The sequence below is a fragment of the Callorhinus ursinus genome, unplaced genomic scaffold (assembly GCF_003265705.2).
Source record: "Callorhinus ursinus isolate GAN/ISIS: 27379988/994484 unplaced genomic scaffold, GSC_fseal_2.0 scaffold7, whole genome shotgun sequence".
In the NCBI taxonomy this organism is placed as follows: Eukaryota; Metazoa; Chordata; class Mammalia; order Carnivora; family Otariidae; genus Callorhinus; species Callorhinus ursinus.
Genome location: NW_027397069.1, coordinates 13,180,801 through 13,208,400, shown reverse-complemented (window position 1 = coordinate 13,208,400; position 27,600 = coordinate 13,180,801). Strand labels below are relative to the sequence as shown.

The 27,600-nt window shown below is 36.5% G+C and overlaps 3 protein-coding genes across 8 annotated transcripts in view; 2 read left to right on the top strand and 1 right to left on the bottom strand.

Annotated features, from left to right (window-relative positions):
• Positions 1-27,600, top strand: part of GPC5 (glypican 5) — a 1,333,521-nt gene that overhangs the window by 604,371 nt on the left and 701,550 nt on the right. The window lies entirely within an intron of this gene.
• On the bottom strand, positions 12,611-12,910 carry LOC141373041 (NADH dehydrogenase [ubiquinone] 1 beta subcomplex subunit 1). Its single transcript, XM_073894281.1, has one exon. It carries the CDS (start codon positions 12,861-12,863, stop codon positions 12,690-12,692), a length of 174 nt encoding a protein of 57 aa, XP_073750382.1. The 5' UTR covers positions 12,864-12,910; the 3' UTR covers positions 12,611-12,689.
• LOC112826588 (small ribosomal subunit protein eS27-like) lies at positions 20,286-20,622 on the top strand. The gene has a single exon (XM_025874776.2). It carries the CDS (start codon positions 20,301-20,303, stop codon positions 20,550-20,552), a length of 252 nt encoding a protein of 83 aa, XP_025730561.1. The 5' UTR covers positions 20,286-20,300; the 3' UTR covers positions 20,553-20,622.

Genomic DNA, 27,600 nt, shown 5'->3' with positions numbered 1-27,600 from the left:
CTGGGGGGAGGGACTTAAGATTTTACTACTTGATATGCAAATTTACCAACAAACTGCTCACCTTCAAACAGATACTTTGTTTTATTCTTCAGTGAAAGGTGACTGATATAGGCCTTAGCAACCCCACTCCTTGGGGATATAATTAGCTAGCTTGTTTACATGTACCCTGTTGAGCTTGAAAGTGTCTGTACACAGATTATGTTGGTTACCATGGACTGGCGCGTCCATAGTGGATTCTCAATGTATTTTTATGCATATGTTCACTATTTCCAGAGCTCTCCCTGACTATCATTTAATTAGGAGGCAAACAAGCTAGAGGAAATTAATTTAAATTTGAATTTCTTTGCAATTAGCATGAAAGAGTTTAAACATGGGTGACTCATGGTTTATAACATCAAATTAATTTATGCATACTACCTCAAGTCATTTCTAACAGGAATATTTAAAATCAATAATTACAGCCTCAGATTATGCCCTTGCTCCTAAGGAATAAAAAGCTCTGTTTTGAAAAGTCAGTCTGTTTAATAGTTTTCCTTTCAGGATTTAATAACAATTTACCTGAGAGTAAATTCTGGAGAGCTTTAGCTGTGCCTCTGGTGTGTGATGACAAAGTTAGGAGAATATGATTATAGAGTGAAAAATAAACCTAAATCAAAACCTTCAGAATAGTCAAGGTAATATTCTGATGCTAAACTGAAATTCACTTGAGCTCTCTGCACACTGTCAACAGTCAGTGATTTTTGTTGTACCTATGGGACATCCAGAAGGTATAATTGAGAAACTGAATATGAATGGTCTGGAAAAAGATTCAGGTAGCATTTATAGATTTGGCATTCATTAACATATATTCATTGATTGGTATCGTTTACATAGATGAGATTTCTCTAAAAAAGCAAACAGCATGGAAATCTGAGGAGGAAATGGACCAAGCCCAGGGAAATCTCAAGTTTTAAGAACAGGCAAGGGGAAATTCTAGAAATGAAATGGACAGAGAAAGAATCTAAGTCAGGAGGAAATATAGTCAGAAAAACAAAGGCATAGAGTTTGAAGAAGGGCCCAGGAAACCTTGTCAACTGCTATAAGGCTGCCAAAGAGATGGCCTGAAAGATAACCCTAGCCCTTGATAATTAGTAAGACTTTGTTAACCTTCTTAGAGCCGGGTTAGGGGCAGAGGGAGGGCCAGAGCACTTTAGTTCCTGCTTTCACAGAACTTCAAGGTCAGTCAGCAATGAGAGCTTTGGGTCCTCTCAAGTTTCTCTGGACATGCACATAGCACTGTACGTATGTGTGTTCTTTTACATTCTCAGCCATATGTCAGAGGTTTTCAAAGCCCCATATGTCCATCTCACTCCCCATTCCCCAGGATTTCTTTTAAGGCCGTGGGTCAACTAATGGTTTGCCCCAACCATTATCACCACGTCAGAGCACTGAAATGTTAAACCATTGTCACTGATTGTTTCTGGCAAATACCCATGGGAAAAGGCTACTTTTCCTGAGAGAGCTAGGATTCAGGTAAAATAAAGACAAGGCCTGTGGTTGGGGGTTTCAAGGAAACTGTCCGGTCAAAAAATGGTAATATGTGGAGATTAGGGATTTTAGGGAGCTCCCAACATGTTGTGCTCCATCCATGGAGCCTCATCAATGATGACTTTGCTCTTGAATTTTCACTATAATTTGAGGCTATTCATTTTTAAGGCTACCGCAGAGCTGGAGAGAGGAGGGTGATAATAAGACAAATTAAATATCACAAAGTTTACTGAGATTCATCATCTTTCTTAAACACGTCAAATTGTTGAAATCTTTAATTCCCAGAGTTCTTAAGAAGTTGATACTTTGACAGTTGTTCTCAGTGTTTTCATTGGTTTAATGGGAAAGTAGGTTTTCAGAAGTCTTTACCATTCTGGAAGTCAGAACTACCTTATATAAGTTTTTAAATTATATTCTCACAGGTATTCAGTTTGAGTAGGTCTGATATATTCCCCATTTATTAGAGAGGAATGGACGGAATAATTATAACCTATTTTATGGGAGATAGCGACTTAAGGATGTAGGGTCTTAGCCTTCCTTTTGCAAGGAATGATGGGTAGAAGGCTGACAGAGAAAGATGGAAGTTTGGAATTATACCTGAAGAGCAGGACAGGAGCTGATTAGGCACTTGTAGGTGGATGTCTGTGCCTCACAGAGGTCGCAACGGAAATTTTCAGTCTAAATGGTATGGTAAATTTGGGGTGACAGATATAAAATGGATTATGTGAAGTTTGGAGTATTTTGGACCCTATGACATTTTCTGCAATGACCTTGCAGATGACAACGCCACCATCCTATAAATGTGTGCTTGTCAGAAAAAATTGAATTAGTTCAGTGATTGATCTGATCCAAGCTTTTATGTTCACATTTTTCTAGAAATTACAAGCATAATTTTATAGGAATTATTTTTACAGAAATTAAGATATAAAGAAACATCAGAGAGAAGTTTTGTTTTAATTGCAAAGGGGTTAGGATATTCTTAGTTTTTCAATTGTTTTCTGCGCAGGCCATGATCATTAAAATAATTCACGATGATGTGAGAAAGAGCTTCTTGTCTTGGGGCACTGGTGAGGTGAATTCACAATTATGGATCGTTTTAATTGAATTATATCCTTAGAGCTTTAGTTTTGAGCTCAGAATCCACAATCTGTAATTTGCAAGTAATCAATGCTATTTGTTTAAATGCTTGTGGGTAAAGATAATGTGAATACAGAAACTTGCTTATTTCTAGCATAAAATTGTTTATTAAGGAAAATCGTGGAGCATTGTAAATTAACTGTTAAAAATGTAACTTGGTTTAATTTTAACGCCTTCATTTGGTATTTATGGAGTATTTTTAGGAATAGCACATGTAAGCTAGTTCAACTATTGTTAAAATACAAAAGTAACATTGAAAGCAAGCATTCTAATCTTCTCTATATTTTATAGTGCCACACATTTTTCATCTGTCATTGAAAAATATTCTTTATATTTTGGAATTAATGTTTGCTTCTGCTTGGCTTCTAATCAATGAAGTGCCTGAATCAGGAACTATTCCAAATAACTGCATATTATATGTGGTAGTTTACTGATGTCAACAAAAGTGAACAAATTGTGTTGAAGTATGACTTATATATAGTAATCTTAAGTGCCTCGCCATAATAAATTCAGAAATATGCATTTGTAAGATCTAGCACACTTTTAGAGTCCCAAAAGAATCTCTTTCACTCCCCTCTTAATCAGTGGTGCCCAAAGTAGCCATGATTCTAACTTCTGTTACCATAGATCAATATTGCCTACTTTGGTCTTCATATAAATGGAGGTGTATAGTATTTGCAATTTTGGTACTGTCTTTACTTCACTCAAAATTATGTCTGTATAATCCATCTATATTTATATACCAGTGACTTACTCTTTTCCCTACTATGTAGCATTCTATTGAATAAGTATAGATAATTTCATTTCATTTTATTGCTGGTGGACATACAGGTGTTTATTTTGGAGTTGTTGGTCATAAGTTATATATGCATTTAACTTTAGTAAATAATGTTAATAATTTTTTCCAAAATGCTTGTGCCAGTTTAAGGTCCCAGGTCCAAATATATGAAGACATCCTAACAATCAATAGAAAAAAAAAATGGACTCCCAATTTGGAAAACTAAAAAAGTCAAAAAAATCTCAACAGGCATTCACAGTAGATACAAGATTTGAAAACCAAGGATTAAATTAAATTTTGAGAAAGGGAAGAAAGAATCTCACTTGAGCCATATGTGTGAAAATAAATGGTTCTTTCACATTATCAGATAAAAAAATAGATTTAGGGTATGATGGGTGCTTAATGGAGGCTCTTCATTTGATACACATTCCAACTTAGAATTTTTTTACTCAGAACAAATGCTTACAACAATTTTATATGTGGCTAGAATTGTGAAAAATTGTCCTAGAGTTATTGAATAAATTGTTTAAAGCACTTTATAAGATGAAGGGAAAATGAAAGTGAACAGAGATAGGCTATAGAGATGAATAACATTTCAAACATAAACAAAGAGGTATTGGGTCTGTAACTCTTTAGGTAATTGTGTATGTTTGCTATTTTTCATGTTTTGCAGTACATTAGTTTTGACCCAGAGACTTCACTCTCCTGTTATAGATGCCAAAATATTCCTGATTAGGATCTTCTAGTCTCAAAGCCTCCAGATGAAGAAATTTATCATTAAACACTTCTGATTCTACTATCAAATGCCTGCATTAAAATTGCCCATCACCTTCCAACAAAGTGATGAAGTGATAGTCCTTCATTGGGGACTACAGTAAACCCTCCTAATAACTTAGGCTATGTACAAACTTGACTTTTTTCTAAGTGTTATTACCTATATTAACATATTTATATTCTCACTTGATATCTATTTTTCTGTCTGTGAAATCTGTTTGGATATGTTGAATTGGGACTGAACACATGATTTTTCCCATTCTAATTGAATGGGAATTGAAACCATTTTTTTTTTATTTAGTAGTTTTTACTGACAGTTTCAGAAATAAACCTAAGTTGTTAAGTGAAAAATAGGTAAAGAAGCAGAAGGATGCCCCATGTCCTATCAACTTGGCACATTTGGTTTGTTTATTTTCCAAGCTCAACCTCAGATCCCACCTTCCTTTTTCAGGGAAGCTGATTCCTAGACATGTTTGGGTATAAGACATAACCCCTTCTTTTATTTCTATCAAAAGGGAGCTAAGATCTTTTTTATCGAAATTGGCAAGATACCTGGGAAATACATGAGACAAAATATTTCTGTGTTAATTTATATTTTCTTAGGACTGTTTCTCCTGATATGTGTAGTTTTACCATATTTTTAAAAAATAGCCAAATTATCCCAATATCAGAAAGTTCTTAACTGTGCAGTCTTACTTTCAAAATAATATGAGGGCAATTTTTTTTTTTACTACATTACTCTGAAAAGTTAATATACCACTTATTGGGTTTCGTTAGTCTTAAAGTTGATAGTTAAAATTGCCATGAATTCAAGATAGAATATTCCAGAAAATATGATTATCTTTCTTTGAAAAGTCCCTATTACTCTCTTCATAGATTCTTTTATAGATTGAAAAAAAAAGACATATTGCAGAGCCCAAAGTGTACACATGTATGAACATGAAAGTTTACGGATTAAGGCAATATAGAGGGTAAGATATAAGACAAATAGTCAAATCACCTCCATGGCTCAATATCTCCTTTATTACTCAGCATGCTGGTTAAACAGTTTTCTCTCTTCTCAGACGCGGTTATCACCAAAGGCTCATCACACTATGCATGAGCAGATTTCTTCCCTGAAATGACTAAATCCATCCAACATGAATTCTGTCAAGTTGTTTTGTTTTTCCTCCTTCATATGAAAGTTGCAACCTATTAACCTATTCTGTACTTGGCCCTCCAATTGCGGTTAGATAATACTTTGCTCTTTCCGAAGCTAATCCCTGCATCTAACCTGTTTACCCCAACACATCAACTTTGCTCATTAGTTACCCCTTTGTGGGTGACAGTTGTCACCGCTTATGTTCTGTTGACTGCTTCTTTACCTATTTTCTTGAAATCCCTCCATTTGAAGCTTCCCAATAAAGAATACTACCTATTATATCCACCATATCCTGGATAATATGGTTACAGTAACATAACAGTAATAATAACAAATCCTTATTGATTATTTATGATCTTCCAGATACTTCTCCTTGCTTTTTACATGTATCAGTAGTCATTTAATCCTGACAATAACACTGCAAGGAGAAAGCAGTATTCTAATCCTTCTTGGGCACTGGGGAACGTAACGCTCAGCAAAATCAAGAGGCCCAGTCCTACACGCAGAGGAGGCCGTAGTACTGAAAGTTGACAACAGGCCTTTGGGCTCTGGACCACATCTTCTCGTGTCTGCCTTTCTGTGAAATGAAAAACTTAGCATATTCTGTACTCATATCCCTGCTCTAGGATCACATAAACCTTCCTAATAAACTCTACAATATGGGATTAATTTTCAGCATTCTGATGAAATTTGTTTCTCACATGTGGTCGTAGACTATCATGCTGGCTCTTCTCAGTCCTAGTCCAGACAAATTTCTGTAGTATCAGATACTTAACTAAATCTATCTGCAGAAACGTCTTTCTCCTTTGCATCTCCTGTCCTAATCTCTGGATCTCCTGTTGCCTCTCAAACATCCTTCTCATTCCTCTGCTATCATCTGTCTTTCTGTTGTCTTTTAATATCATTTTTACCAAAGTCTCTATACCAAGATCACTTATTTTCTAGACATGCAAATTTGATCAACTTTAATTCTCAAATGGCTGATAACCATGTTGTGCAGATTGCTTCTGGTGTACACGTCCAGTATGAAATATATATTTAAAAGATCCTTCTTAGTTCATCATTTCCACACGGTTGCTCTAGCAGATGCTCAAAATCGCACAGTTCTCAAATTCTCTTGATTTTTGCCTTTTCACTGTTTTCTTTCTAGAAACTTCTATCATCACGAATGCTTCTATCACCTGATCTTCATAACCTTTCACCACTGTTGTAAACACCTCCTGCTTGTTCTTACTCTATCCAAGGTCTGGCCTTCAGTTACGCCTCTGTCTAAATCTTTTTGCTAACTATTCCTTTTTTGGACTTTGATTCTCTAAAAATACATACATATGCTATATATGTGTGTGTGTGTGTGTGTGTGTGTGTATGTGTGTGTGTATTGTATATGTATATTATATATGTATGATACTATATATATGTGTGTGTGTATATTATCAACTTTTTTTGTAAGAGCAAATCCTGGGATCTGAAAGGCAACTGAGTCAGGTAATACTGGAGTTGAAAACATGCACATTTTAAGAATGTTAAATAACACTTGTAAAGGACAAAGTGAGACAATGGTGCGTCTGAAGCAAAAAAAAAAAAAATATCTTACACAAAGACTTAGGTTGGCATGAAACGAGAGTGAGAAGGAAAGAGGGGCCTAATCTTGCAGATACTATGGAGAATAATAACTTTCAACTTTATCTGTAGAGGGATTGGGGAGCTATTTCCAAGCTTTAGGATATGAGTGACATTAGGATATTTGCAACAGGTATAATTTACACTGGCTGCAGGAGGAAACTGATCTGGCAAAGTTGCTTTTAGGCAGTGACTTGGGATTGTGTTTGAGAGTAGGAGCAGGATACCAACCAGGATCCTGTTGGAAGAGTTTAGTTGGGACATCAACGTGCCTGACAGAGAGAATCCACTGGGAAAGTGAAAACATATATAGGTAATTTATTTAGGAGGTAGTTACCATATAACAAGGTGATCAGCAAAAAAGAGGCTACTCCAGTTATATGAACCAGCAAAACTACAGGATGACAGCTTTTAATAGTTTCAAATATGAGAGTTGAAGAAAAGAGAAAAATGCAAGATTCATGCTAGTTTACAATTTAAGCACATGAGCTATGACCACCCCAAAACATATGCAAATAATGACAGACTGAACATCAGGTAATAGAAGGAAATTGTGTTCCTATTAGTCCTAAGCATTTCTGTTTACCCATGGTGTGACTTGTTGAATTTGAATGCAAGTTCTTATTAACTGCATGACAAGAAAGGTCTACTCAAAAATCAGACTTGTCATGTTTTGCTGTAATTCTCAAGGGGCCCTTCTGTAGCTTCCATGAGTTGTTCTGTCTCTCCTACTCTATTTTTTTTAAAGATTTTATTTATTTATTCATTTGAGAGAGCAAGAATGAGAGAGAGAGAGCACATAAGAGGGGGGAGGGTCAGAGGGAGAAGCAGACTCCCTGCTGAGCAGGGAGCCCGACGTGGGACTCGATTCCAGGACTCTAGGATCATGACTTGAGCTGAAGGCAGTCGCTTAACCAACTGAGCCACCCAGGCGCCCCTCTCCTACTCTATTTTAAGGATAGTTAGTCATTGATAGCTGGACAGGCTTTCCTTTCCAATAGTAATAGATAGTTAAAACTCGCTCTGAAGAAAAAAAAAAAAAGTCCCCCAGGTATCTTTCAAACAGTCAGAATTTAAAGAGGCAAATTGGTGCTTGCCATTTAATAGTTTGTAATTTAACTGACAGGGATCAACAATTCAGCTGTGTTAATTGGAACTGAGCAACAGTAGTGTCGTGTTATTTTTCTCAGGCTAAAGGATAATTGAAGGATAAGAAAATTGTTGACTTAACCTCAATATTCTAACTAATAATTCATTACACTCTCCTATTCATAAAATATATTTTACCCTCCTAAAGAGAAAGAAGTTTCTAAGACTGTGGATAATTTTTGCTGTTATAGGTCTATTTATGTTCGGATTTGTACATTTTCCTCCAGTGCTCTGATTTTAGGAGAAAGAGTCCTATAGAGTTGTCTTGTTTTTTTTTTTTTATTTATTCAGTCAGTTAAAAATTTGTATGTATCATCTATAGTGTGTCAGGTATTGGGCTAGTTATTGATATATAGGACTGAATAGGACAAAGTCCCTGCCTTCAAAGCGTCCTCTTTCCAACTGGCAAACTCTTTCACTTAGGATTTTGTCTGCAACCTGTAACAGAAACCCAACTATGGTGGCTTCAGTAAGTAAGGGGTCAGAGTTGGCAACCCAAGTTTAGTGTAGTGGCTTCAGGATACCATCACACAAGAAGTGCTTTCTTCCTTCCATTCTTTCTTCTTTCACCTATGTCTCTCTTTCTGATAGTTACAGGATGGTTGTTTCATCCATGGACATTGTTTCTATGATCCAGTAAAAAAGGGAAAAGTAAGAGCACACAAGGCATGCAACAGCTGAGATTTCTCTTTCCCTATAACCATGCGAAGCTGACTTTTGGTCACATCTCATTGGCACAAGTCTATCAGGTCGAATGAAACTCTCTGGGTACCAGAAAGCCTGGGAAATCAATATTTTTAGCACCTAGCTGCCCCAAATGTAACAAGATTCTATAAATTAGGAAATAAAGAAAGAGTGAATATCTGTTGGCAACCAGCTGTTTCCACCATGTAGACTTATCCCCCAAATAGCAACAATACCAGTACTGTAAAATAGAGGCTATAGAGAGATGGTACACAAATTTTGGAAATTCAAAGAGAAGTATTGATGGCCATTATTTCAAGCAAGTCTTCCAAGAATCTTGTGGTGAATTAGATCAGCTAGCAGTTTTGCAGGTAGACAGCAGTGAGGAATATCAATCCATGAAGGAGATTCAGTATAAAGAAATGCATCAGGGTAAAAAAGAACCTTACCAATCAACAAAACCCAGGAATATTGGTGTAATTTAAAGGAAAAGTTAATCAAAGGGATGATCATAGAAGATAAGTGTCTATGTATACAATGCTAAATAGTGTGAAATTTATTTTAAAGGTAGTGGGAAATATTTAAGGGTCTTCTCTCAAAGATCAATCCATGATCAGATTGATTAGGTCAATTGGAGAGAATAAAACTCAAGACTGTAGCATTAACCAAGAAGAGAAATTAGCAGTCCAATAATCATAGATTTTTAAGAAGTTATTTGTAAGGGAGAAAAAACTAGGTATTACACAAATAGAGTTTGAGTGGAACATGGTCATTATGTTTAAAGAAGCAGAATTTGTGTTGTCTGAACAGTATCCAGGCGTATGTGTTCAATAGATTAGAGGATTTAGAAATGACAGGAGTCATTTGAGCTGGGAATATTGATTGTGGAGACATAAGCCTATTAGACATGATAGAGTTAGGGTTATGGATAATGTCACTCAGAATGAATAATGAGAAAATAAAAAAGGGATAAGCCAGATTATTGAAGATAATTATTAAAGAGATGGGTGAAGAATGCAACCCTATAAAAATGGATTAATATGTGATGGTCAAAGAAACAGGTGAAAATCTAAGTAAAGTAGTCTTCTACATATTAATAGAAAATAGAATTCTTTGAGAACAAGAAGGGTGTGTTCAAGAGCACCAAATGCTAAGTCCAATAAGACCTGGATAGAAACTGTTCATTTAATTTGAATATTACATAATCATTACTGGTCTTAGGGGGAACTGATTCAATAAAGCTAGGTGGGAAAAAGACCGATAAAGAAGAAGAGTTATAAAATAGGAACAGACTTGCACAATTCACAGCACTCACCAAAAAAATAAAATAAAATAAAATAAACAGGAACAGATAAGAAAGTGAATACCACATATTGTAGAAACTTGGAAGGAACAATGAGGAGGAAGAAGAACAGATTTGATTGGTAGGAGTGGATCATAGGATTGTAACAGGGTCATTTGTATGTGAGAATATCTACGTATGCACATGTATGTGGTATTGTGAGAAATCTGAGAATAGTATATGTTGAGGAGATTGCCAGTAAAGAAAATGTTATGTATTTTGGTAGGGCAGGTATAATTGGCAGAAGACTATCCCTGATAATCAGGGAGGTGGGAGGGGGTGTTTTAACATGCAAACATTCATGCCTATTTTCATTATAGGTATCACAAAGGTGGTTTTTGAATCACTGATTATGAATTTGCTAACTTCAACTGCCTATCACCAAAATATTTGTTCTATAACCACCATTTCATATACCCATAACTAAATGGATAAAGTACTTATTGGGAAGTGCATAATGAGCAAAACTTTATCATTGTGAAATGGCAACATGGCAGCCTTTAAACTTTTATTTCAAATAATTTATTGATATTTTATTTTCTTTATGGATATCTTCACTCTCTCCAGGAAGTAATGATAAATACATGAAGGATAAGAAGATTTTATATCTGTTTTAAATAATTATATTCACTTAAGTGTCAGTGGGCTTATTTTACCATATTCTGGTTTATTTTTGATATGAATATCATCATATACTCACAAAGTTTTGTTTGATTTTTATCACCAATGTTTGTGCAAACTTGAACTTGCATCTCTAGTTGAATTTGTATTTAAAGAGGAAATCAGTCTCTATGTATATTTCTTATAATTGTTATGGCAGCATTACCTAAATAATATATATCTATTTGTTAATAAATATTTTTATATGTAGTGCTAAAGAAAACGTCTCTCTGTTAGTAAGCGTGTTTCTGACATGACTTTATCAGTCAATTGGTATGACTTATCTTCCATTTGTTAAGACAAGTCATTTGTCTTGATACAACACATACAATTTAATACAGAGCAAAGGAGTTAGGAATGGAGTAAAGAACTTATTTTTATCTTATGACCCGAGCATGCTTTTGAGCCCAATTATCTCAGTGTGAAATATTAGGGAAATGTGAAGAGATTCTGTAGAAATACCATGTAAAAATAATCATAAATCTCTGCGGTGGTGGTAAACCTCTAACATATAACTCTTGGGCATGTAGTTATTTTCATTACTAGTTTTGGCCAGAAAAATAGAAGTCATTGTTAAGATCAGTGCGATAAACATGCTTTAATAAATGATCAGAATAAGGCAGTATTAAGGAAAAACACTTGTCTAAAGAAGTATGGAATGACCAAGAAAGCCATATAGGGGTTACTTTTAAGAGGACCATTAGTAAAATAATTGTTTTGCTTTTCTAATGAGTGAATAAAAGCTAAAGGTAATGCAAAAAACAACTTTACTCTCAAATGTTTAGTATTTGGCTCTGGAACGGTTGTTTATAATTATGTTGGATCCTGTGGAAAAGTCATAAACCTGTGAGGTATTTTTGTTTGCTTTTGGCAACGTAAATCATCAATCTCTCTCTTTTTTTTTTAAGATTCTATTTATTTATTTGACAGAGAGATAGAGAGCACAGGTAGGCAGAGAGGCAGGCAGAGGGAGAGGGAGAAGCAGGCTCTCCGCCGAGCAAGGAGCCCAATGCGGAGCTCGATCCCAGGACCCTGGGATCATGACCTGAGCCAAAGGCAGACGCTTAACTGACTGAGCCACCCATCAATCTCTGCCTTTTCCCCAAGCAGTCACTGACCCAGAAAATGAGTGGTTGGAAATAATAATAATAAGATGTAGTTATTGTTTCCTGATTTAAAACTGAATGATTAACAATGGAGCTTTCTGCTCTTGTGCCCCGTTTCCTGTTGAGGCACATCCACAGGGATACTGAGTATCTTCCCATGTCAGGTCCTAATTTCCTGCCCCAAAATCAGGTTCACCAGGGCTAGGGTGTCAGCACTTATGTAAGCATGCATGCATGTGAACACACACATACACATAGACACGCACATGTACAACTCTAGGTCTTCACTGGACTTTCTCTCTTTTTTTCCCCCTGCTCGGACTTCCACACCATTTTTATGCACAAAATCATGATTATGTACAAAAATATGTTATAAGGTTGACCTTATTATGTCTTAAATACTCAATCATTTTCTTTCTATGCAAGTAATGCATATTTATATGTGTGTACACATAGATGTATTTATAATCATGCTGAAATGATATTTTATTTTTTTATTTTTTTATTTTTTTGAGGAAAAAATTGGTTACACAATTTAATAGTACTATGGTCTAAAATGAGGAAAAGAAAATGAAACACTAATTGTAAATTTAACATCAATACACAATCAAGTACTCAATAATTTATTTTTAAGCTAAGTGTGCCTATTACTTGAAATGTGGAAGACGGCTTCGGCATAAAAAGAATCACACTTCAAACTAAACAATGAATGTGTTATTTCTCTCCTAATTTTTAAAATATGAACATTCTGTAATTCAGTCATGGGGGCCTTTACTTCCAGGTGACTTCCTCATTGGGTCTCAATTCCCTTTTAAACAACAAACTTTTGTTCCGGAAGGCAGTCAGCTTTTCATCATTCTTTCTGTCTAGATAACATCCAAGGACAAACCCCATGGGCACAAGTATATGTACCCAGTGGTCACGAACAATCTGAATTACATTCATCCTGAGTGCTGCGGCCTTGATGCCAAAAACGGCCCCCCGACCAAGGGCACGACCTGAAATGATATTTTAAATGATTTTACTAAACAAGAAAACATATGGGAATGTGGTGATTTGAAATTTTATCTAGATGATGTAGGGATCTTTTCCTTATGAGATCCAGCTCTGGGTTCACGTTAACAATGCCTTTGCCTCATCCATGATGATACAAATGTCAACTTGTATTTTAACGCATTTTTATTGTATTTTTAACATTCAGCTTTACAATTCATCTGGAAATTACTGTGGTAAAATTAACTATTTTCTTGCCCTAACAAATTGTTTTAAGACTCAACAGTCACCTTTTTTGAAAAGACCAACTAGCTCTTCTACTGAGCATGTTTTCTGATTCCTTGCTATGCAAGAGGTTGATAGAGATGCCCCCAACCTCTGTCCTTCAACCACAGTCCAAGTAAAACTAGCATTTCTTTTAAAAATATAGGTATAATCCCCTCCTTCTCCCTATTATTGAACAGATTTCCATTATAACTACTCTAAGAACCTCTAACTCTATTTAATTGTGTGGATTTGGTGATCCCACTCACATTTTCCTGAAGGTTGCTCATGAGACAATGAGTTGTAGTATGGCGGAGATACTGAGTTTGGGGCTGCTGGATGGCAGCTTTGGTTTGGATCTACATCTCTCCTCACTGGCATCAGTGCTCTGCTCTAGCTCCTTTTTGCTCTTTGATAAGAAGTTACACAAATGGTTACTAAATTGGCCTCTCAAGTCTGGCTCTCATGGACAAAGTGTGTCATTATTTTAAGCGTATTTTTGTGGCTTATCCTGTGCATGAAGGTCATGGTTAAGGGAAAGGTTGGAAGAAGCCTGTGGAAACACATAGGTGTTTCTATAGGTAACTCTTCAATCTTCTTGATTTCTGCTCTTCTTCCCAGTTCTTATATCCACAAGAGTTTTAAGTTGAAAAACCGCCGCTACTCTAGCATTGTGTGTACTCAGAGCTGTGGGTCCCTTTCCCCCCAGCTAAGCTATCAGGGGGATTCTACTCCTCCTCGGACTTCCAGAAAGCCCTCATAGTTTCTTGGTGGCTGAACTCCCTTTCTCCCATTCATAACACATTTATAGCTATGTTTTCAATGGGATTTTGGCCAAGTACAAAGTGAGGCTTTTCTGGAAAGTTTGCTGAAATGTGAGGAAATTGCCAACTCTATTTACTAATAAATTTAAATATAGAAAAATTTTAGAATTAGAATTAAGGTCTTGAATTAGAATCAGGTCTAGAATTGGAATCAAATCAAAGCCAGAGAAGAAGTGAGCCCGTTTCAGCCTTTGTTAGAAACAACTTACATGTCTCAAAGATTTTGTGACGTTGGTCCAGTGATAGGAGCAATGTTCCAAATATCACATGATTTATAGGAAGGTAACTATTAAGATAGTTACACAAATGCAGATCAAGCAGTAATTACTTACTCTGACATGGTAGTTTTAAAAGGAAATTGTAACCATCTTTGGAGAAACAGGAAGTTTAAGCATTTTGAAGTGCCCTTTGTCTTTTCTTCTAGTGAAAATGTTTGTTTATTTATTTTATTTGAGTACAGTTGACACACGCTGTTGCATTAGTTTCCAGTGTACAACGTGGTGATTCACCACCTCTGTATGTGATGCTAGGCTCACCACAGGTATGGCTACCATCTGTACCATACGATATCATGGCAATTCGTTACATTTGCAATGTATCACATTATCATTTCTATTACAATATCATTGACTATATTCCTTATGCTGTACCTTTTATTGCCATGACTTACTCATTCTCTAACTGAGGTGCCCTTTGTCTTGAGGGTGACAATTTACCTGGGGCTCACAGTGAAGTTTACTGGGTTTTAAAAAACAGCCCTGTTACTTCATCAAGGTCTGGCCCTTTTGCTTTTAGCAGCCACAGGCTTCTGGGCCTCTAAGGGGCCCAAAAGCCTAAAACATCTGAAAAGACACAGCCTTCAGTTTCTTCTTAGGACCACAGAGGTGTGAAAATCCAGTTGCTGGTCTGCGTCCTCTTGCTTCCGCCTGTAGGCTCTTAACTAGGTGCTTATCCTAACACCTTATAACATACTTTCTGTATATGGTTTCATTTCCAAACCATCATACCTACTTGTCTCATAGTTTTTCCAACTTCTCAAAACTTTTCTGTAAGTGAGGCCATGTAGGCAAACATTCTCTCCACGACCTCACCTTCCATGCAGAAGAGAAACAGCAGCCGTTGCTTCTGTGAGGCTTTGGAGGCTTTAATGTTATTGGTAGACTTTGCTTTTGGCCTTCTCCTAATCAATAGGTCAGTCTATTTTTTTTTCTTCTATGTTTAGCTATCTAATTTTATTGCTTACATATGTTCTTAAAGAAACCAAACCTTTTTCCCCTCTTCAGAATGGTCAAAATATGTTGGCAATAAGAAAAACAATTTTTTAAACTGTGTTAAAATTCACAAATTATTTCCTTGTTCTCCTTGACACACTGAAGATACAAACTGTATAGAAATAATATTTGTTCCAGTCAAGTTGACCATGTAGAAAAGAAATCTTTACCTTTGATACTGGCCTTCTTTGGATCACACACTGGGGTAATTTCTGAAATCAAAATGTCCTCTTATAATTATCACTTATTTACAAATTATTGATAAAATTGATAGTTGCCATTAGGAAATTATTAAAAGCCACACAGAGTTCCAAAATATGTGCAGGTGCTAATTTGTACATCTAAGGAAGTTCTTAAATTGAAATTTAAAGCCTAGAAAATATTTGCAAGACTGTTACAGTTTATGACAACTATAACATTGTTTATTTCATGTCCTTTCTGTACCTACCTTACTAGAATTTTGGAGACTAAATTTATGAAAATAAAAAAGGAAAGACAGGAAGCTGGGCTTTCTTCTCATGTTTATTACAGGTTTTACCAGGAGCCTGGGTCTCATTTATGTCACCATGGATTTATTTTACAAGTTTGGACTTACAAAAATGTGCCAGAATTTGAATGCCTTACACATGTTTTGAAAAGCGGCTATGTTATATGCAATGCACTGACCTTTTAGTATTCATTTTGATTGGTTAATGGTTACACCTTTATAGTTCAGTCAGATTGTAAACAAGGGAAAAAAAGGGAATTTATAAAGGTCAGGGAAGTTTAGTGGCAAAATTTATGAAACCCTACACTTTTCCTATGAATAAAAATGATGAAAATTTATACATTTGCCTTCTAAACATATATTTAAGAAAGAGATTTTTAAAAATTAATTCAAAACATAAACTACCAGATAGTATTTTCTTAATTTTGTTTTAAATAAATCTTGTTTGTGTGTACCTTTTCCAAGAAAGCTTCTCTTCCTTCACTGAACATCTTTCAAATTATTATTTTTAAAAACAAATGGCATTGTCTTTGCATATAGTTACAATAACAATACTAGAAAATCCCCAAGGTTTAGGCTTTTGTTTTTATTAAGCATTTTTCCTCTAGTTCCTAGAACATAGTGTCTTAATAAATTGTATTTGCTTATCAAAATTGAAATCTTAAGGGAAAATATAAACAATATAATAAGCATCCAAAGAATGATAGAAAGTATTCAGTAAAGTCTTAGCAATTCTTAGGATGGTCTTCCAGAATTATCTGCCCTTCCATCTATTTCTCTTTATGGTGTAGAGTCATTCTTGAGCTTAACTAAGAAAAAGAGAAGAACTGAAAAGAGCTGGATATTACACCTGATGTGAGCAGTCAGGTCACATTGTTCAGGAGCAGCATTGCTGGAATATTTTTTGCTTAAAATTGCACAGGAATGGAGAGAAAGACTTTGCAAAAAGAAGAAAGAAAGAGTAGGCAGGGGTATGGTTGCTGCAGAAGCCCCGGTGACGAGGGGAAGAAAAGATTAGGTGTGGAAAAGCAATCAACACTCTTGAGAGTTGAGAATGGGGAACGTGGAAAATTGATTGGCTTTCCCGAATGGCTAAAAATCGTCAGCAGCGTGTCAATAATGTATAGATTCTGAAGAGTCTGGCTTAGGCAGACACGTAGAGGGTCTCTGCTGCGTGGGTGAAGCACGCTGGAGTCTGGTGGTGAGGAAGACGAACAAACTGTTACAGTTATATATAACTCTGTGGGTGTGGAGCAGGATACAGAGCTGTAGAGACCATTATTTTAATTTAATTTAATTCTGGAACTTTATTTAAGTATTTTTCTGAAGAAAAATAACACACTGGCAGAAAAGTGGTAATTATCTGGGATGACATCATAAGCAGTTTCTGATATAGCTCTCAGTGATCCCACCTCCAAGTATTCATGCCTTTGAGTGATCCCCTCTTCTTGAGTGTAGGTTGGACCTCATGTCTTGTTTCCAATGAACAGAAGATAGCAAAAGTAATGGGATGTCGCTTCTGGGATTAGGTTACAAAGCGTTCAGGCTTGAATCTAGCCGGTCCTCTCCCTTTCTTGCTGGCACTTTCTCCTGCCCTCTTGCTTGCGATGATAAAGAGAGCTGCCATGTTGTACGATGCTTTATGGAGAGGCCTGTGTTGTGAGAAATCAAGGGATTCCTCAGTCCAACAAGTGTCAAGGAACGAAATCCTGCCAACTAGCACGTGAGCAGGATTGGAAATGAATCCTTGCCTGTCAGGCGTTGAGATGACTGCATTCAAACAGCTACCATCACACACACACACACACACGCACACACACACACACACACATCCCCCTCCTTTCCATTTCTATTGTCAGTACCCTACTGGCTTAGAGCTATAACTGACAATATAGAAGAGGAGTTAGTGTTGGTGCCCACATAGCTCTGAATTGGCACTCTCCTCCCTTTATGTTTCAGTGCCATTTTGGAGGGATAAATCTTCGTTCCATCCAGCCCTTAAGTATAGTGTTTTAATCAGCTGGTCTTTTTCTTTTTTTCCCTAAAGCTTACATTGTATCAGTGGCAGAGGGAATAGCGATATTGTTGGGAAAAGTTATTCTGATCAAAGGAGGGGGAAATTGCATCTTCCGGGAAATCTTGTGTGAAGAACTATAAAAGGATATGACACTGAATACATGGAAAAGAGAGGGACCACTTAGGACATGAGAGCAGTATCAAAAGCAAGCCAGTTTGTGCCAAAAATAAACAGTTCTCATGCTGCCTCTGGCATATATATCAAAAGATATTAATACTTAAATTTTAAGTGAAAATATTAGCTTTTCTAGTATGAAATTGTTATATGGGGTAAAAAAGCAATATATATATATGTTTTACACATATATATGTTTTATAATAAATACATACATACATACATACATACATACATACATAAGGCCAGGCTTTTTTGAAGTTTAAATTATCTACTAATACAACTAAACAAGGTTCTATGAAATGATGTTCAAGAACTAGAAGCATACATAATGGTGCTCAGGGTTCAGTAGGTCACAGATTAATATTCTTGAATCAGCAGAGCAGAACTAAGCACCCAAACACCAGACCTCAAAGTAGGTTTCAGCTCTTTAAGGACACTTACCCGGTAGAGGGATGTGGGCAAAATGCCAGGTAGACGCTGGTAAAAACACCATATTGGATATTTAAAGTTTAAATGTATTTAAAGGTTTTACTGAACTGCAGAAGGTTTTCTGTATTGCCTAAAACTTATAATGAGAATGAATTATTTATATAAAAAGCTACTTTTGTAATTTTAAAGTGGGGAACAAAGACCCCCCCCCCAAACCTCTGCAGAATGTTCTCTTTGGCAAATGAATCAGGCCAGAGAGTTATTTGGGCCTATCTGAAGGTCCAGCAAAATTTTTACTCTATGATGGAATAAAACTGAATTTGGAGGTACTCAGGTTTTCATTTGTCTATGCCCCACCTGATGGATGCTTTACTACTGCAGGTGAAGGGATGTTCCTTGGATCAATCTTCTCTTCTCTAATATTTACCTTCTTTAAAAATGTATGGAATATTGACTCACTCAGTTCTACCCTCATCTTCCTTATTTCCTCCGGGTCTTTTGATAGTAGATGCTGACATCCCTGTCTGTCATTCATTCCAGTATGGTTCTCAGGGTTTGTTTGTTTGTTGTTTCTCCCTCCTTCAACCTGAGATTTCCGGGCCAAAGTAAAGTACTTACTCACACCACAGAAAGAGGACGGTTCATGCTAGTATTCCTTTTTTTTTTTTTTTTTTAGTATTCCTGATCATTTCTCCAGTGACGCCTAAGTCATTACAGAGCTCTCTCCAGGGACACAGACGGTTTATGTATCACACCTTTGAGTTACATTTTGCCAACTGACCTAAAAACAAGATACATTGTCACATTCTGAGCTACTTCCTCAGACATATTGGTTGAAATCTACTACCTCTCCATGCAAGGCTCTGGGTGTATTTCTATATGCCCAGTGTTCAACTCCTCAAGATGGAGAGTAGGTATGTCAATAATATATACCTGAATGGTCATTATAATAATAAGACATTTCTATTTTTATTTCTGTCAGAGTTCGGAGTCCCACTAGCAAGACCTCTCTCTTGAGCAGCCATCTTAAATCCTTTTGGGGCAAATTCCAGATTTGTTTTTAACTTGAGAAGCAATTTTGGGTACTTCATTGATTCCCAAGATGAGCATGTAAAAAACATAACATGACTTGGAAGTCTATATTTATTTTTGGAATATTCATTTCTGGAAAAATTTCATGATGTAAAATTTTTTGAATTTTAAGATGCTTTGGGGAAAAAGTTAAAAGACTATGTGACAACAAATAAAATATTAAAAGGAAAGTGAATGTAAGTATGGCATATAGGTCAGACTAGGCCAAAAGAACTTTTGCAATAATTAAAAGGCAGATAAATTATAAAATTATAATTTTAAAGACAGCTGGGACAACAAAAAGAACTAGAAGAGCTAAAATTTATAGACTGGAGAAACCTTCCAACATGGGCTGATGATTGCCAATATTTATTTCTCTGGATGCCTTTTGTGACTGTGGGTAGAGGCTGGGGACTGCTCTTGGCCCAGATGAATCTTAGGGTGTAAAGTAAGCAGTGGCATCCATGATTTATTTTCCATATAACATATCTGCTGAGTTATTGGGCTATACGTGAGGCTGAGGGATTATGACAGGGCATTCTAAAAGGCAGAATGAAATTCCTCCATGATCTCACAGTGGTCAGGAGATAAAATTCTTGAAAGGGAAGGGTCTGCCACAAACGCGTGGCCAATCCCCGTTACCTTACCCCAGACATTTCTCAGATCTTGAGGCTGCAGTAGAGTAAGGCAGTAAAGAGCTAACCTCAATATTCCTGAAAGGTGGTTGTTGCTAACATGGTAATAAAATAAACGTAAACAGAATGAAAAATTGGAAATTTTAGCAAAGAATTTGTATATATATAAAAAATCAGGTAGCCTTTCTGGCGGTGACGACCTCTCCACGAGAACATGCCCCTCGCGAAGGATCTCCTGCACCCGTCCCCAGAAGAGGAGAAGAGGAAGCACAAGAAGTGCCTGGTGCAGAGCCCCAACTCCTACTTCATGGACGTGAAGTGCCCAGGATGCTACAAAATCACCACCGTCTTCAGCCACGCACAAATGGTAGTTCTGTGTGTTGGCTGCTCCACTGTCCTCTGCCAGCCCACAGGAGGAAAAGCAAGGCTTACAGAAGGATGCTCCTTCAGGCGGAAGCAGCACTAAAAGCACCCTGAATCAAGATGAGTGGGACACTATCCCAATAAACAGATTTTGGATAAGAAATAAAAATAAAAAAAAATCAGGTAGACATTTTAAAATGGAAAAGTCCAATAATTGAACTGAAATCACTGAATAGGTTTTTTGTTTGTTTGTTTGTTTGTTTGTTTTTAAAGAGAGAGAGTGTGTGTGCACCCGTATGCTCACGAGCGGGGGTGGGGGTGGAGGGAGAGAGGGAATCCCTGTGCCCAGCACAGAGCCCAGCATGGGGTTCAGTCCCACGACCCTGAGATCATGACCTGAGCCAAAGTCCAGAGTCGAATGCTTAACCAACTGAGCCACCCAGGCGCCCCTTAAATCACTAATGGGCTTAAATCAGAGTACATAAAATAAAACCCAAATAAGTGAACCTGACGAGAGATCCACAGAATTAATCTAAAGCACATAAATTAGAGAAAGCAGAACAGAACGTAAGAGGCATGGATCACAGTCAAAATGTCTAATATACCTGCAATTGGAGACCAGGAGAGACAGATGGGAGGGAGGGGGAAAGAAGACATCTCTGAAGAGCAATAGGTCAAGAATTTTGGAAAACTGATAAAGGAAATACATACTTTTAAGAAGCTCAACAAAACCTAAGCAACATAATACAAAGAAAACCATAACTAGGAAGATCATAATCAAACTCTTGAACCAAGACAAAATGAAATTCTTAAAAGCAAATAAAAGAGCAAAAATAAGACTTTCAACAGAACCTACAGTGGAATGGCGTCTTTAACATGTTGAGGGGAAAATTATGCCAATCTAAAACTCCGTAACCAGTGAAAATGTACATATAAATGAGATATAATAAAATATATTTCATCAAATAAATATTGAGTGAGTGCTTAACTAGCAGACCTGAACTACAAGAAATACTTCAGTTCTTCAGGCTAAGGAAAAATGATCCTGATAGGAGCATGAAACTGCAGGAAGCAATGAAGTTCACTGAAAACAAACCTTAAAATATTGGCACAAGATGAAAATTTGAGAATTGGAATGAGCTCTGTATCTGTTACAGAAACCGTATCTATAATTAACACATTTTGTGTGCGCGGGCGCGTGCGCACACACTCTTCAAGCACAGATGGGTTATCTGATAAATTCTTCTAAAAACTTAAGGAATGAATAAGATTAATCTTACACAAGCGCTTGCAGGAAATTCACACAAAAGAGAGAATACTTCCCGGTTTGCTGTGGGAAGCAAATATGGGCACCAGAATCTGACAAGGATATTAAAAGGAATTTATCAGGAATATTTACCAGGAACTAGACATGAGAAGGAGGGGTAAATATAAGAATTGTCTTCTGGAATTGATAATATATGTTGAAATGTGATAATAAGTGGGAGTGACTAGTTAACTTTTCTAAGGTTCTTACATTGTTGCAGAAGTGGTAAAGTATTGTTGAAAGTATAATAAGTCTAGAATAAATATTATACTATAAATATTACAATTATAATCTCTAGGATATTTGAAAAGGTATCACAGGAGGCTAACAAAGAGTAAAATAAATGATTCATCTAAAAATGGCAAGAAAGGAGAGAAAAAAATAAAAATATTGTAGAAATGTAAAAATAAGTGTCATATCTAGAATTTATAAAGAGCTCTTAGGAATCCATTAGAAAATATAGATAATCTATTTTTGCCTGGGTAAATGACTTGAAAAGTCACCTTATAGTAGAGAATGCAAAAAAATCAAAATCAGATAAAAATAAATCATTAAAACTACACTAAAATACTGTTACACCCCCACAAAATAACTAAAATTAAAATGACTAATACTATCAAGTGTTGCATAAAGAATGGAATAACTGTCAGTCTCATGTATTGCTGGCAGGAATTTAAACCTGAACAACCATATTGAAAATCTGTGTTGGCAGTGTCTATTAAAGATCAATATTAATGTGCCCTATGTCTCAGCAATTCCACTCCTGGGTGTATACTCAAGGTCAACGAATGCTTAAGTCATTCAAAAAACATGTAAATATTCAACTGGCCCTATTTATCATAGCCCCAAATTTGAAAACAGATGAATGGTCTAATGCTAAATAAATCAGTTGCTGTATATTCATAAAATGGAATACCTATATTGTAATTTGCAGGGTTTGGTAAGTGCAACCTCAAAATATGGCACCACGGCATAGAGAATATTTTGAGCTGAAGAAATTTGAGGTAGGGCAGGCGCAGGAAGGATTTTCCTACTTCCTCTGAAGCAGGTCTCCTGTGAGAGGTGCTCTCCCTATACCAGAGGTAAGGAGTAGCCTTATCTCCAAAGACTAGGGATACCGCCCAGGGAAATCTGAATGAACAAGCCTTGCTTTTTCCCCACTTAGCGCATATCCTCTTTTGTCCAATCCCATTTTCCCGTGATTTTCCACTCTTCATCAAACCTAGCATAACAATACCCAGATTTAACTGCTTCTTCCCAGTGAAGGCTCCTGTGTCATGTACAACTTAGATTAAATAAATTTGTATGCCTTTTCTCTTGTTAGTCTGTCTTCTGTTACAGGCGTTGTAGTTGACAACTTAAAAGGGTAGAAAGAAAATATATTTTTCCACCCCTACATAGCAATAAAGAATGAACTGTTCATATGCACAATAATATAATAAATGTTTAAAACATAATGTTGAATATAAAGTCATATATGAAAGGATATATACTGCATGATACTATTTTTATGAAATTCATTAATAGGCAAATGAATCTATGTAAGTAGGGGGTCAGAATAGGAGTTACCTTTTGATTATTGCTACAGGCTGAGATGATAGATTTCTGGGGATGCTTGTAATGTAATATGTTCTCATTTGAGTTGTATTTTTGTGTGCATACCTGTGCAAAAACTCACTGAACTGTATATTTAAGATCTGTATACTATTTTAGTAAATTATACAATAATATTAAGAAGGGGGAAATAAGTAAAAAAATAAAGCTAGTTTCGTTGAACAGATACCCACCTGTATGATCTAACGATTCCACATTTAAGCATGTACCCAACAGATAGGACTGCTTTTTTTTTTGACACCAAAAGACATTTACAAGATTTACACAGCAACAGTATTTTTAAATCCAGACACTCCAAATAGTATGATTGTCCACCAACAGAATGGGAAATTAAGTTACGTTTCACTGGTAAGACAGAATAAAATGGAGTAATTAAGAAGAATGAATTTCTGCTACATCTGGAGTATCACAGACATGCTTACGTTCATATAAAGTTCCTCAGAAAAGTGAGTGGAGGAAGGTGGAGGTGGAGGAAGTGGAGGAAGGTGGAGGAAGTCAAAATTGTGTTACATTTGGGAGAAGAAAATGAGGCATAACAGAGGCTTCTGAAATGCTGGTAATGTTCTGTATCATGAGGATGGTGGTCACAGGGCTGAGTTCATGCCGAAGAATTCTTGAAGTTATACATTTATGATTTGGGCACTATTTAGCATGCGTCTTTGTATTAATTTGTAAGGGTTACTGTAATAAGATCCCACAAGTAGTGGCTTAACACAACAAATTTATCGTGTCACGGTTCTGGAGGCTAGAAGTCTGAAGTCTGAGTCAGCAAGGGTGGGTCGCTCTGGGGGCTACAAATCTGTTCTGTGCTCTCTCCTAGCTCCTGCTCGTTGGTTGGCAATCTTTGTGGCATCTTTGGCTTGTAGGTGCACCATCCAATCTACACCTTCATGTGCATTCTCCTGCTATTTGTTCATATAGTCTTCACTCTGTTTGGCCCTTTGTTCAAATTTCCCCTTTTTATAAGGACACTAACCATATTGGATTAGGGCCCACCCTCATGATCTCATTCTAGCTTTATTACCTCTGTAAAGAAACTGTTTTCAAATGAGGTCATGTTCGGAGGTACTAGGATTTAGGACTTCAAAATATATTTTTGCAGAAACAAAATTCAACCCAGAAGAAACTTATACTTTACTTTTTAAAAATCCAAAAATTAAATCTATCAGAAAAAGGAATACAATTGAAATGAAGGTCAAGGAGGGTTGCAGTAAGCCTTGACAATATAATACCTGTTTCCAAACCAAATGTTAGAATGGCTTGAAACATGTTAGAATTGAAAATCTTAGAGCTGTAAGACACATTTGGAAACTGTTTCAGCCTCCTCCTTTTTTTCAGCGAAAACATTTAGGCTCAGCAAGATTAAAGAGTTTGTTTAAGGCACACATTTAAATCGTTAACAGGAGAATTTAGCCTAGAATCCCAGTCAAATACCCGCCTACCTTCTCCCCAAGACAACCACAACCTTAAATTTTACTAATTTTCTCAAATTGTTTCTAGAATATTTGCAAAATCACATTTCCTTAATGCTCACTTGACATATTATTGTCCGTATTTTTATGGTTTATGTAAAGAAAGCTAGATTAAGGGAATTTCACTGCAAAGGTGAAAATCAGAATGACATTTGTGAGGCTATAACTCTTGTTACCATCTGGCATACACAAGGGTGTCATACTAAATGAGATCAGAATGAGCTCCTTGGAAGTAAACCTTTAATAGACGGGGGAACTTCAGGGGAATCTTTCCTAGAATGTTTTAATAGAGCATTTGAGGATGAAATCTGCACAGCTGGCCAGTGAAGGCAATCGAGATTAGTTGCCAAAACCAGATTTTAAATGAATTTGCCATCCGTCACAGTTCTTTCAAAAAGACAATGGAAATTTTGACGAATTAACAAATAAAAATCTTTTCTGATCTGGAGCCCTGACACTTGCCCATGTATCCCGATTAACGTTTTCCTTCCTCCTTCCCTCCTTCCCTCTTTGCCTTCCTTCCTTTTATTTTTTTTTTTACTTTTGCTGTTTCTCATCACATCAGTCTTCTACAGATCAGTCATTAAAGACAGTGACCATGACACATATCAGCTGAATGGCATAAATCTTACAGTCCTGTTAGAAATATACTAAGATAATAAAATGAAACAGCAAGGGAAAATCTAAACAAATGGAAGATGCTAATTCCCATACTCCATGTAGAAAGGACATGGTCTTTCTGTCAGCAGAGATAACTGAGTTGCTGGCACTGCCAATCATTTTCTTTATGACTGAGCCGAGAAAAAAAGCAAAATTTCGCAGACAAATTGAGGAAAAACAAACACCCAGGAACACATGCAAAATTATTAGTATATCGTTAACTAGCAAATGCATGTAAAGTTAAAACTGCCTTCATAATCTGGGTCCTGCTTCCCTTCTAGAGAGTGTGGTCAATAGAAACCTGATTCACCAGCTGATGTTCAGTTACCTAGAATTCCTCTTCAATCCATCCATTCATGTTTTGGAATACCTTCCCTTGTTTGCTCAGGGGGAGCAGATGTTCAGTTTTGTTCTTTGACTTTGGAAGTTTGGTTGTTGTGCTCTGTAGTGTCATGGAAGCTGGTACAGGATAACGAGGCAAATGGCTAGGCATGTTCTGAGCAGTAAGTGACTAATACCTTTACTTGCCGTGACACCCGAACCAGGCAGAGGCCATCTGGGCCCAAGTGACTGGGCATTTAGGGCAAATATGCATGATAGTCTATATCGCCTGGGTGGGAATTTAAATATTTTTTCACCCGTATGAAAACCTAGTTACAGAGATAAAGGCTTTCAGCATGTTAACAAATTACTTCCCAATGATAAAACACATCATGAATAATGCAAATTTACTCTTCACCCAAGAAACATGAAATAATGAGATTATTTAATATCTGATTCTACTGGTTTAGGATGTCCTTTAATTTTAATCATAGACTCACCTGGAACAGCTAGAAATCTGGATAGTTTCTGTCCTATAATATGGGTGAGTGACAATATGGAGTGTAATTTGTGTATCTCTGTAGGTGACTATGTAATAATGACTTAGAAAATTAATAAATTAGCTGGGAAGTAAGATAGTGGCATCAAGAAAATAATTCTCACCTTTTTCAGGGGTGGGGGTGGGGGGAGTATAAATGATATGACTCATGAAATGTCTGACTTCAAGAAACTTGCATTACACATCTACTTAGTTCATTGAATATCTCACATGTTTTCAATTGACTTACAGGCTCCATTCTCCTCCCCTTCTCCCATTCTCCTGCTACAGGGTCATTACACACTGCTTGTCACAAAGTGTCCTTGTTTCTTCCCTACTGCAGTCATGATCTGTATCTGTCCTGCTAACTCAGCATGGATGTTTTGGTAGAAGGCTCCGATGTTCTTATGGAATATTCCAACATTAACTCTGAGGTTGTCTTGTAAGAAAGGTTTTTTGCTTTTTCACCAATTCTTTTCAGGTCCTTAGAGTGTTTTCCCACAAATGTTTCACAAAAGCCATTTGAGAATTGGTGACATTTGGTGTGCACACGTCCTGTTTTGGAAAAAAAAAAAAGTGTCTCCCAATTTTTCTAAGTTCTTTTTGAGGTTGTGTTTATATCCCTACTTCCATTTTATTCCTGCACTTACTCATTAGTTTTTAGTTTAAACCATCCTGTGAGGTCAAACATAGAGTTTGGAGTGGAACACACATTAATTATAAACGTATCTGGTCACTTTTGGTACAACAGCTGAGAAGATGGAACCAGCCATATTCTGAGTTGGAAGGTAAGCTCAGGCACAGTGGAAAGGAGACATACAGAATTTTCTTATAGAAACAAGGAAAAGAATGATTTTTTTGCAGCATTAGAGGCCAGGTAGTGAATGTAGTAGGCCTTTTCTAAGTTCAATATTCTATTTACAAAATCACAAGACTTTTATAAATTGCCAGACTGCCTTGCATAAACTAAATGCCAACAGAACAGTGACCTTTCAAATTACTGGTGCAACAGAAGCTGAGATCAGAAAGCTCAAACTTAAAGCAAACACTGACAAGAAACCCTACAGAAATGACTTCTGTGTCTGGTCAACGTAACATAACATGACATACTGTAAAATGTGTTTGGATTTTTGGGTAGAATAGTCTGTTATGGTTTCAGTGCTTTTGAAAATAGGAATCTGGAGATTTGTGGTTATGTTATCTGAACCTAAAATATTTTTTTTAAATGTGAAAGAGAAAG

What these genes read in the sequence shown, in the direction of transcription:
- LOC141373041 (XM_073894281.1), bottom strand. Translation starts at nt 12,863, where the DNA reads ATGAATGTAATTCAGATTGTTCGTGACCACTGGGTACATATACTTGTG.
- LOC112826588 (XM_025874776.2), top strand. Translation starts at nt 20,301, where the DNA reads ATGCCCCTCGCGAAGGATCTCCTGCACCCGTCCCCAGAAGAGGAGAAG.